Source organism: Xenopus laevis, chromosome 2S, assembly GCF_017654675.1.
Source record: "Xenopus laevis strain J_2021 chromosome 2S, Xenopus_laevis_v10.1, whole genome shotgun sequence".
Taxonomy (NCBI): domain Eukaryota; kingdom Metazoa; phylum Chordata; class Amphibia; order Anura; family Pipidae; genus Xenopus; species Xenopus laevis.
In genome coordinates this window covers 136,942,512-136,955,848 of record NC_054374.1, presented here as the reverse complement: position 1 = coordinate 136,955,848, position 13,337 = coordinate 136,942,512, and the positions used below count along the sequence as shown (strand labels likewise).

Below are 13,337 nucleotides of genomic sequence, written 5' to 3'. Positions count from 1 at the left end.
CCTATGGGACCAAATACAATTATGGCATGAGCAAATAAGTTTAGAAAAATGGACAAAAGAATTTATATGTATGGAATTTGTTAAGTTTCTAATAATCACACATGACATTCAGACAAATGCAAATCATTGTACTCTTTGGTTCTGCCCTTGCTCCCTGTCATAATAAGTGGAATCTCATACCGTGCTGAAGCCAGGGAAAAGTCCCAAAGCAGGCTGTGGCTCCAAAGGAAATGAGAGGAAGGGCTTGATATCCAGATGGCGCTGCACCATGGCGGCAGGTGGGCGAAGCAATGCATGCATCCCCCCACCTCGATTAATGCTCCCTGGGGAAACAAAACAGAAATAAATTTATATTTTATTAATAAATGCCTAGCTGGAAAAATGCACAAGAACAAGACTGCAGCTCTTGGAACGAGAGGTCCTAAAAGAGACAAGACTGAATGCCCCTACAATCATTTCTTTTTACTCTATGTATGTATTCTATTCTATTCAGCTGCTAAACATGCCACCTCTTCACAGACAATGCAAATAATACATGATAAAACAAGTACACCAGCAATTGATAAATACAGGATTTGGATATGTTCCCCTTGCATGGTCACTTGTAAATGTTTGGCACTGGAGACATCAGGTGCAAGTGATGGAGCCTTGAGAAGCATAAAATCTCTGCCCTTAGGACCCATCAATTGCTGGATTTAAATGTAGGCAGATGGGCACAAGTCAAGTCTTGTACTACAAATCCATTAGGTTTTCACCTGTTTTTTTATTTTGCACCCAGAAATTATATCTGTGGATAGATCCTAAAAAGCAATTTTTTTTTATTACTAAGGGCCCTTGCACTTGTATTTTTCTTGTTTAAATATACTCTAGTAATTCACTAAATGAACCAATAAAGTAGGCACTTAAACCGTTATTGAGATGAATCTAAGATTAAATCCTTCAATAATTCAGCTAATTAAAATGCTTTCGTTCCAGAATGATTAGAAGTGCTAATCACAGCAAAACTCCCAGTGGAGAGGTGGAACAGTCTGTGTAGCCCTTGCACGTCCATAGCACTACAGATAAGAAAGAAAAGCATGTTATATAACTTACAGCTTGGGAAATATTTTAGTGCTCGGGAACAGCAAAAAAAAAAAGAAAGGTAATAACTGTAATCTCCAGGCAGAATTTAGCCCAAGATGAGCTTTTATGTTGGTTTTGCGAAAAGGCCGTTCTGTGACATATTGCCATTTTCTCTCTAAACTCCCTTTCTTTCCTGCTTGTGAAGTGGACATGAATAGCAGCTATTAGAAAAGCTGATCTTTATTCCCAAGAACTCTAGCTGTGCTATAGATTTGCAATGTTAAAAGGCATGGCACCAAGGTAAAAATGATAATTGTGCTTCATGTATTATAGCCCTTATTACAACCAACAGCGTTGGGGTTTGATGGAATAATCACAGAACTTAAAAATCCTCACAGGCCTTTTCTGTATATTCTCCAAAAAGACCTATGGGGAAAAAAATTTCCATTATGATGGATCAAAATCTATCGTACAATTAAAATTACCATGGAGAACTGAGTGGCACCTTTATGGTGATGATATGATGTATGATGCAAAGGTCATAGTTATATGTCATGGTGGCCTGGGTTTATTAAACGATCTGGCTCAAGTATCAGAGCAGGAGGTGAAAGTCAACAAGCAGGAGGTGAAAATCCATATAAATCTGTACTAGAAACGTGCCAGTCTGTTCCAAATCCAGTGGACTGGAGTAAAAAGTTCCTAAAAGTTTCTTCTAGCAAAAGGAAAATGTAGTGCAAGTCTAATGGGAAATTCACAAGGCTCAATAAAACCTCCTGACCACTGTTAAACTGCCCCTTTGTCTTTGTCTACTGTTTCCCTTATGGGATGTGTATCTGCCTCCCCCCTGCCCCATATGCCTTTCTATTTGCTCCCTTGGCCAAATCTGATATCCAGCACCCTACCATGATTGACAGTATTTCTTGAGGTGATACTGATGGCCACAAACCCCTAAATAAAAGGATTTCCCATACATTCAAATGTAATTTGTTGCCATCCAGTATTTATAAAATTACGATCTTCCTGGTTATATAGGGGCATAAAGAGAAACAACGGTGTATACAAGAAATGTTCATTGTGTAGAACAAAGAGGCGCCCTGAAGCCCATCACTCAGGCTGAGGGCAGATATCAGACATTCTAATACATGTTATTTTGGAATGAATGGTGACCAGGAGTACATTCCATTTTTTATGTTACGAGTTCTCTAGCATGTGCTGATCTTTTATTCTCCATATGTTTGTGTAAAGCCTAGAAACCATATGCTGGGACACATCAAAAAAGCCAAAAGTTTGGCTTGTAATGTAAGCTGATGCTTAAAGGCTATTTAATTTGAATGCTAGTTGCACTGGCTACTGACTACTTACTAATCAGCCTTTTATTGTGACATTTCTATTCTATGTGTACTGTATATTGTGAGTGGGTCCCTAAGCTCAGTAAGTGACAGCAGCACAGAGCATGAGAAGTGAATCAGCAGAAAAGAAGATGGGGAGCTATTGGGGCATCTTTGGAGGCACAGATCTTCCCTGCTAAAGGGCTGTGGCTGCCCAAAATATAATGTACATCATTTCCAACTACTTCTTTAGTTAAGCTTTAGTTCTTCTTTAAAGTCCAAGTGTAACATGGAACAAAATGTTTTCCAAGCTGCGTATGACATGCGTACCTGCAGGGCCCCTAAACAAATATGGTTTTTGTTTGCATACAGATGTTTTCTGATCTAACAGATTTAACCCTACTGGGGATTTTCAATTGAGTTTATTCTTTATTGCATTTAATATACAGCTCACACTGTGACTGAGCAAGTCTTCTATTCGTAGCAGAAAGCCAGTATTCCTCCATGGTGATTTCATGTAGGAAACTCAACAGGAGTTGCCACACTTAATGGATGACAAACTAACAATGTGGTGTGGAAGCTTTTGATAGAACAGCGCCACCTGCTGGTCAGTTTCTGACCTTCTAACCACTAAATGGTCATTAATGTATCCCATAATATCTTGGAATTGAAAAAATGTATGTTAATTACTTAGAATAGAATCAGTTTTACATTCACTTATTTTTAGGAAAGCACTGAATCCACTTTTTTTGATTCGGACGAATCCCCGAATCCTTCGTGAAAGATTTGGCCGAATACCGAACCGAATGCTAATTTGCATATGCAAATTAGATGCTGGAATGGAAAACGTATGTTTTACTTCCTTGTTTTGAGACGAAAAGTTAAGTGATTTCCCTTCCCACACGTAATTTACTTATGCAAATTAGGATTCGGGTTCGGTTTGGTCACACACAAGGTTTCGGCTGAAAAAGGCAGAATCCTGGCCAAATCCTGAACCAAATCCTGGATTCAGTGCATCAGTGTCGGACTGGCCCGGCGGGACACCAGGAAAAAACCCGGTGGGCCCCGACCCTCGTGGGCCCCCGCCGGGCCAGACCCCCTCTACATATAAAAATTTTGGGAAAAAAAAGTTTTCGCCGATGCGCATCGCCACTCGCGCATGCGCATGAGAAGCGCCGCCCGCGCATGCGCATGAGAAGCGCCGCCCACGCATGCGCATGGCGGCGGTTGAGCGGCCGAACTCGGTGCGGCGCAGTGGGGGGCGGGGGGCCCTGGACCAGCAGTCCCGGTGGGCCCCGGGCCCCCCAGTCCGACCCTGCAGTGCATCCCTACTTAGTTTAAAGGTTTACTTATCCTGTTGCCACTATCACTGACATTTGTTATTTTGTCACAGACTATTATACTCTATCATAGAGACCAAGTGTAATATGCTTATTTGTTATCCGGACTGAAAGAATGAGAGGAAGTCAAGGTCTCTGCATTGTACAAACACACAACGCTTTGGGGTTTCACCCAACAAAATGCTTGGCTACAAAAGAAACTGCTGAAGAAAATCTATCCATGAATCATACCTCCCAACTGTCCCTTTTTGGGAGGGACAGTCCCTCTTTTGACAGCTCAACCCACAGTCCCTCATTTGTACTGGAAAGTTCCTCTTTTCTATGCACTGAACAGCCAGAAAAAGAAACAAAGTTTCTCACTTAATTGGCTTTTAGCAGAGAGCCCAGAACAGCTAACAGGTGCAAATAAGATACTTTACAATTTTGAGACACAAAAACACAGTTCAGATAAGGAGAAATATTTTCAAACTTTCATAATCTGCCAAAATTTGTAAAATGAACATGGTAATTAGGGGGTGTGGCCACAGAAAGGTGTGTGGTCAAAAAAATTGCTGTGCTACGTGCGGGAGAAAAATTTTTGTCCCTCTTTTTACTTCCAAAATGTTGGGAGGTATGATGAATACTTATATACTATAAGGGCCTATGTGCATTATTAATCCTCCCCATGAGTTTGAGTCCTACCAACATGATATGAAGTGGGATCCAGGGAGTGAAATTATTACTTTACATTATACCTGCGAGGCCTATAACAGTACATTTAACAGGTGTCTCTACTGAGCAGTACTTTGCCCTTGTAACATGAGATTTCACTCAACTCTTTCTTCTCTAATCCCAATTCTGAAATGTGCCATGTGTTAATGTTCAATCTACTGGAACTCCATGTTCTCACTAAGGTGCATTTCAGTCAGACAGATATATCTGTCCTTTGACCTGTTTATCATGTCACTTTGCATAACAAATTCATTTTTGTTTGTATTTGCAGGAAATGGTTATATACAGGTTTGTGCCAATATAGAGGGTCATCGGAAAGCCACAGATGGGCATATCAATTATTATATCAAGTATATACAGAGTATGTATAGGTAATAAAAATAACTGCAAACTGTGTATTTATCAGTCAAGAAGAAAAGCAGCATAGTTCTCACATAATAATGCTAATAACTTAATACACACTGAGCGCCGATGGTAGATGAGCACTAGGGGGCGGCAGAATAACACAGCAGTTACTTAGACTTGTTCCAGTATGTGCTAACTTCAAACAAAAGCAGATATTTATCGTTCTCATAAAAATAATGATGATTTTAATATTTAAATTGTTTCCAGTGTGAGCTTCACGGGTATCAGGGGTGCATCATTAATTCTCTACAGCTCTTCCTACAGTGGGATATGAGACCCTAGAAGTGCATACCTGTAGGTGATTTCATTCTTTGTGCTTAATATTTAATACTTTTTCCTGTTTACTATACAGGGAATTGCTCTGTTGGTTTATTGCATCTTTCTGTACAGGCTATAAATTTAGGGGGGTTTTCCTGCAGCTGCTTTGTCTAGTGTTTTTGCATGTGAACGGCTATTGTGATATGAAACTCTATAGTTAGTATAGATATGGGTATATTTACAACTTATGTGAGGGTATGGAGGGGTGTGTGTATGGATGCTGGGTTTCATTTGGAGGGGTTGAACTTGGTGGACGTTGTCTTTTTTCAACCTAATTTAAATATGTAGCTATGTAAATGTACTGTAACTATTATTGGGTGCCTCCAAAGGAAATCAGACCTTGCAGGTAAACAATCACTGTGGATCTAACTGTGCAAAGTCCATACACATTCATACACAGGTGTGAGTCTCCTATCATAACATTAAAATTCCTTTGCTTTTGTCCTCCTTTCTCAAACACTGCCACAGCCCAACCAGCTGTCTGCCTTTGCCCCAATCCTGCCCGCTCATCATGGGTTAAACCATTCCTTGCTACCACATTCCATTAATTAGCTAGGCATCCCAGATGGTTCATTTAATTAATGTACATCTGGGCAACACAAATAAAGTACTTACTGCTCAACTGAATGCTTTTATCATTGGTTTTGCTTTCTGTCGGGATTGGCTGCTCTCTACCACAAGATCTTGATTTGTGATGGTCCTGGCTGTACGTGATATGCAAGGCATGAGCAATGAATTTTCATTACAACACTTATTTAATTATCTTATTATGGTCAGAGAGCATAAGGAGGTGCCAGGGTAGGGAAGGTGTCTCTTGCCCACTGGGTTTGTAAGTGGCTGCAACAGCCAATTTGGAGTAAGGAAGAACAGGCAAAATAAGATACATATAGGCACATTACACAGCTCACTAAACCCTCCAAGTGTACTTTATAGAGGTAAAAGCATTTATGCAGCTTATAAAAACTGGATGTGAAAGGAGTATTTGTGTCGTCTGTAGGCGCAGCAACATGTACAATCTGCCCCTGGAGCAGCTGCAGCAATGTCACTGCCAAGGAAAAGAGGACAGACTCAGTAGACCATGGATATCTTCTCCAGGAATCACTGTGTCACTGGAACAGACACATGTGATGGGCTATGGCTCTCTCTCCGTTATATGAATGGGTTCTGAATCCTGCCTTAGCCAAGCTACTAAAATCCATGTTATTCATGGAAAATGTAAATAAATATAGTACAGCTACATACACAGATTTCATTGTATACATGCTGTATATTACTACTACAGCCTCTGTCTGTTTGGGGGTACCTATTAACAATCTTACCTGGACCATTGCATTATTAAAGGAGAACTATCGCAAAAATGAATATTTAATATAAGCTTCAGCATACTGAAGTAAGACATTTTCTAAATATAATCAATTACAAATTCTGTACCGTTTATCTTCACTATTCTTCTCTCAGCATCTGTTTCTCTTTATTCTGCATTCTTACAGGAGTTGGTGTCAGATAGTCATTGACAGTTACATCCAATATATCTTTTATGGGGGTTTTTTTTGCCCAGAAGATTTATTAGAGCTCACTCGATTAAAATCACCAGACATTATGTCTCTCTACATGCAGGATTTGTGCAAAAGGCAATTATTTTGTTAGATTTTGTTTGTACTGGAATCAGTTATTTGAGTGAGCTCTAATACATCTGATAGGAAAGGAAGCCCCTCCCATAAAATATATTGTATTTAACTGTCAATGACTATCTGACACCCAACTTCTGCAAGAAGACAGAATGAACAAAAACAGATGCTGAGAGAGGGATAGTTAAGGTAAACTTGAATATTTCAGAAACAATGCAAAATATTTAATATCATTTTTATTTCAGTATGATGAGACTTGTATTCAATTTTCATTTTCGCAATAGTTCCCCTTTAATTAAAGAAATGCCTTGCTATTAAAGGAGAAGGAAAGGCTTTGTACACTTGGGGGTGCCAAATGTTAGGCACCCCCAAGTGATTGTATATACTTACCAGTGCTCCTATCAGTAGAAAACTGCACCGGCCCAGGGTTATACCAGTGAGCACCATGGAGCGATCCACTACTGTCTTCTTCTTTCTTCAGATTTCCCAGGGCAAACGCATGTGCAGTTGAACGAAATAGCCGACTTTTTAGTTAAAGTTCGGCTTTTCGCTCTACTGTGCATACGCAACCGCTCGATGGTGCCCAGGGTTTCAGGTAAGTCAATACAATCACTTGGGGTGCCTGACATTTGGCACCCCGAAGTATACGAAGCCTTTCCTTCTCCTTTAAGACTTACTTTAAGTATTTTCCATTCTTTTGTTTATATGGCAGACTCAGTCCCAGCAACAAGATGTCATTACAAGCACAGGGGACACAGAGAAATTATGGGAAAGATACAGGAAAATAAATATTTTGTGCTTAGGGGGAGGGGGGTTGCAGAGGCTCCTAGTGGGAAGAGAGAAAATAAAAACTCCACTCATACCCCTTTGAGTGGTCCATGCATAAGGACACCATCGATCTCCTCTTCTTTTCTAAATATCCTATTAAGTAATTGGTTATATTTACCCTCAAATTTCCTTGCAAATGCCCAGTTTCATTGTGAAGCATTCATTGGAAATGCAGGTGATCACAGCAAATGTATTGAGGGAGAAGAAATCGATCAAACCATAGTTACATGGTTTAATAAAGATGCGTCCATCAAGTTCAGCCTTTTACCCAAACAAATCCTATCTAACTTGTACTGAGTTCTGCCAGTTTTGCATCTTCTGAAAAGTTCTCATTGGTGACAAAGATATCCAACCTTCAGCTGTTTTAGGAGTTCTGGGAGTAGTCTAACAGATGTAGGGTGACCGTGCATCCTTCCAAAACCAACCTACAGGATGACACAGATCAAGATGGAAGTGCATCCTAATGCAAATATCTTACCTCCCATGGTGATGACGGCATGAATCGAAGCACCAAACAAACATCTCCAGATTTAAACCCTTCTACATGATGCACATGCTGCACCAATGATCATCCTTCCTCTGGAGTGAATAAGTATAGCCATCTCTGAATGCAAGGTCAATTCAAGTGTACGGCTTTATTTAGATCTCCTTAATTATTTGTACAGATGCTGACCCAGATTGCTGGGGTTCTAAACATATGAGAGCTTTTCATTTTGTCACATTTAGGAGCTCAGTTTCTCCAGGCGACACCAAATAATTTACTTCCTTGCTGACCTTTGCTAAAGGAGTCTCCTTATAAGAAACTGTATTTGTCAATTCCATATTTATCTTGGAACAGGTTAAAGTCACATTTTTGTTTCTGATCACCATATTTGTGCTTTTGATTCCTATTTCAGATTCAGTGCCTGACTTTGACACATGTACAATAATATATAATACACAGCACTAATAAATGGTTATAATGCCTCCAGCAGGAACAGTTCTTTCCATATACTGTATGGGGCAAAGTCCAAATTAATCTTACTATTTTCTGCTACAAACTCTGATCAAATCCGCTCGGGTTTTTAACACTTATTTATTATTCAATTTTCCCAAAAATTAGCTTTGTGGTAAAAAATCCGATTTTCACGTTTTTTTCAGATTTTTTTTATGAATTTAACAATTTTTTCGGAATTTTCACCCGAAAACTTTGAGGTATTGCACAAAAACTTAGCGCACATTAAAAAATCATTGGGACTTCTCCCACTGACTTGTATGCAACCTCAACAGGTTTTCAGATTCTGACTTTTCCATCCTCTGGGTTTAATAAATTCCCGAAAAATTCGTGATTTTTTAAAAGTCAGAGTTTATAAAAAAAAATCACAAATTTTTCGTGATTTTTGCATTCGTAGTTTAGTAAATAACCCCCTATGTGTCTATTTAAATTGAGCTTGGGGTGGGGTTTTTGGAATGGAACCACCTTGTAATGTGAAAAAGAGCCGTCATTGAGATTTCTCAGCATGTCCTCAGATCTGACACAAGGCAAGTTCCACACATGGCGAGTAAAGACTTGCTGCAGCTTTTATATGACCTTTGTAATTATATCTGGAAAGTGCAGCACTCAGCGGCCATCATACTAAAGCACTCACTGAGCACCTTCATGTCTATGTTTTGCTAAACTGATCCTCTGCTATTAACTTAAACAAGTTTCTCTAATGGAGTCAGAAGTTCAAATGCATTGTTTATGTAGTTAGGCATGACATGACTAGTTTCAGCCCCCTCAACTTCCAATGGCATCTTTAAAAAGGCAGAGAGGAGAATTAGGGTCTGAGACATTTGCTGTACCTTCTGGTTTATGTCTACCTGACAGTTCCTTTGTGTATGAGGCAGAGCCAGACATCAGGGTGGGGTGCGTCACAATCCGGGTCTTCTGGGAGGTCTCGTTTTATTGCCTTATCCTTTAAAACTGTATAAGTCTTGTTTGGGAAAGGTTTTTTACAAAATGAGTTGCATAATTAATTGTTGCGAAGCTTCTTCCCAGAGTTAACCTGCTTCCCATACAAGCAGCATTGCCACGATACATACAGTGAGGCACAAGGCCCATCCAAACAGTAATATTAGCAAATATATCTCTGAGCCAGATTCATATTCCCAGCCAAATCCAAGCCAATATTGGCTTGTGTATGAAAGATGATTTATAAAAATGGTAACAGATCTCTAATAAAGGCTGGAAATCTAAAAAAAAAAGCTTCTACACTAGTTAGTGAGAAATTAAACAGAAAGGTCCCATCGGAAATCAATATACATTACTATCTAGGGAGCATTTAGTCAGATTTAGTCAGGTTTGTGCATTCCATAATCCCCATTCTTACAAGGCATTTGATTATGGTGATATGGGCTGATCCAGTGGGAATCAGAACTGTATCATATTGCTTTCTATCATATCAAGTACAGGAATAAAAACTCAGCTGCATAATGACCCAGATTTGCTAATTACCAGACTGCCATAATACTGTATAAGTACATCTCATACCAAACAGGCTAAGTGGTTATGAAATACGAATTAATCATTTATAAAAACACAAGCAAGTACTGTACGTGATTCGTTATCCTGAAACCCGTTATCCAGAAAGCTCTAAATTATGGAAAGGCATCTCCCATAGACTCCATTTTATCCAAATAATCGAATTTTTTTTAAATGATTTCCTTTTTTCCTGTAATAATAAAACAGTACCATGTACTTGATCCCAACTAAGATATAATTAATCCTTATTGGAAGCAAAACCAGCCTATTGGGTCTATTTAATGTTTACATGATTTTCTAGTAGACTTAAGGTATGAAGATCCAAATTACGGAAAGATTCATTATCCGGAAACCCCAGGTCCCGAGCATTCTGTATAAAAGGTCCTATACCTGTATATAATATGCATACCCTTTGTATTCCCAGCTCCAAAATTAGGTATATTAATCCAAGGAAAGTGTGAGGGACACAAGCATTAGTTTATATTAACAGATACTGTATATACTGTATATTGCAACTTGCAAACAATATACAGTGTCCCTCACTGCTGTTTAACCAGCAGATTGGCATGGCTGCTGTTTATCTGTTAGATGCAATATGTTACGACTTAGCATAGTTAATAGGCAGTGAGCATGAATTAAAATAAGGCGTGTAATTAGTGCTGAGTCTTACGGGAAGCGCAGAGGCTCAGAATAATCAGCGTGTAAATGAGGTGTGTATAATTAGACTGGAGAAAGCAGAAATAGAACAGGAGGAACCTGACGATACATACAAGAGTGCAGGGTATACGCACAATTAAAACAGCAAATCTATCTATCTCTGTCTGTGTGAGTGTGTGCGTATGTATCAGATTCCAATATAACACAGCATCATGGGATGTGGATGTGAGTTTTTGCGCGATTAGCTTTACTGATAAACTGGCAGCTGGTTCCCTTACATTGGGGGTTGCATTGTTATGCTTGGGATCAATATACAGGGAGACCTCGAATTACATACACCCGACTTACACGCAACTCATATTTACAAACAGAGGATATTACAGTAATGTATTGTGGTTTGCTTGGCCTTTATTAGCATTTAGCTTTAATAAACCACCTGCCCCAATCCCCTCTGGTATGTGTGTTGTCTACTGCAGAGCAGAAAAAGGTATAAATAAATGCTATGTTAAGACAAACAACTGTCTTGACGATGTAATACGTAAATGTATATGCTTCAACATACATACAAATTAAACTTAAGAACAAACCTACAGACCCTATCACGTACGTAACCCGGGGACTGCCTGTCTTGAGGTTTTTGAGGGCTGCAATAGATGATTCTATTTATTATCGGGGTTGGAACTCATTGTATGCCTCTTATTTATCTATCTGGGTATATTCATTTGAATAGAAAAAGTCATGTCTGATGGTCTACAACCAGCAGGCTCCTGTAACTTCTAGATCTGGCAATGCCCTGTCCATGAGCCAATGTGAGGCACTGGCAGATGGGATCACAGGAAGGTCTCTGTTGAAACTGCCCTCTGAATGGCCCATAAAATAAAGGTTGCCCAATAATGCCAAAATCAGCCAATATGTCAAACAACATTTTGCTTTAGAGACTACTGCTGCTGTAGGACACCTGGGAGGAGGATGAAAAAGACCTGGGGATGGGAGCAGAGGGCATGCTGTCAGTAGAATAGCCAGGGAGGAGAAATCAAGTGCTGCAGGATGGATTGTCACCTTGTCGCCTTTTCTGAAGAGGAGGGGAAGCGGATTTCCAGTAAGTTATTTCTTAATAAAGGCTTTGCTATTTTAAAGTTTAATTTGTCTTGGTGGGTTTTTTTTCGATGTATACTAACGAATTTTTGAAATTTTTTTTTTTATGTTACTGGTCCTTTAAGTATAATTATCCTTGACCCCTGCCCTAAAGGAGCTGAAAGGTCATTACAATGAACACAGCTACAAGCATTCATTTTATCAAGAACCAATTAATCCATCACTTTAAGGTGGTCAGGGCCGGCCTTAGGCCTATTGGACCAATTGGGCCCCGCACCTCTGGGGGCCCCGCACCACAGGGCAGCACAGATAATATTTCCCTCAGCACATGATGCTGCCTGGCCTGCCCCCAACTTTGAGAGTCTAGCCCATCCCCAAATCCATAGGTCCAGCCCACCCCCAACTCTGATAAGCCAGCCTATCCCCCAACTCCATAGGTCTAGCCTGCCCCCAACTCTCATAGGCCCAGCTTTCCTCCAACCTTGATAGGCCCTGCCTGCCCCCAATCCAACCAAGCCTGCTCCCAAGCTGAATCGGCCCAGCCTGCCCCAAACTAATTGGCCCAGTCCACTCTCCTATTTCCTCCCTCTCTCTCTCTTACCCTGTGTGCCCCTATTATGTGCCCCTATTTCATCCCTCTCACTCTCTTACCTTGTCTGCCCCTTTCCTTTCTATTTTGTGCCTGTATGCCCTTATTTTCCTAAATACGTGGTGTGTCAGTAGCCAGCAACACTTTGTCTAGGGGCCCCGCCAACATGGTCCCAATTGGGCCCCACATTTGATAGGATCAGCCCTGAAGGTGGTGATCACTGTGTTGCCTGCCCATACATGGAAAAGCCACATACACTTATTTTTTTCTAATTCCATAACTGACCCATTTATAGAAACCAGAAACACTGAGCCCTGAGCAAGATGAGGCATTAATTTGGGGCTGATATAAAAGCACACATCCTGAACATAAAGGCGGTTGATTTATTACAGAGAAAGGGAAAATCATTTTTATAAATTCAGATTATTTGGATAAAATGAAGTCTATGGAATTCTGAGCTTTCTGGGTAACTGGTTTCCGGATAACGAATTCGATACCCGTAGTGCTTTATAAACAATAACCCAACCGGAAAACTCACAGATACACACAGATATATTTTCTGGGCTACAGTGTAACACTGCTTTGCCTTGGTTTCTGAAATAAAAGCATGATGGTTATGCAAAGCCATTAAAGACCAGTGCCTAATATATCATTAAACAGTACTAGCTTCTGGAACTCTCTGTTCTTTAGCATGCCAACATGCAGAGCAATACCTAAAGTGTATGCAAGGGCATTACAAAAACCTAACTTACTCTTTGTGTGATGGAATTGGCAATCACATTGGTTTCCCAAAGAACAATGCTCTTAGAGAAGCAAAAATTGCTACTCTTATCACTTCCCTTTCAGAACAGGAGACTGCCCAAGGCCTTATAT

General features: G+C 40.0%; 1 protein-coding gene across 1 annotated transcript in view; it reads right to left on the bottom strand.

The window, feature by feature from the left end:
- The window catches only part of znf385a.S (zinc finger protein 385A S homeolog), a 110,940-nt gene that overhangs the window by 47,408 nt on the left and 50,195 nt on the right, over window positions 1-13,337 (bottom strand). Inside the window, exon 2 of the mRNA XM_018250124.2 lies at window positions 181-323. Within this exon, the coding sequence (XP_018105613.1) occupies window positions 181-323 (143 nt within the window). The remainder of the gene's footprint in view (window positions 1-180; window positions 324-13,337) is intronic.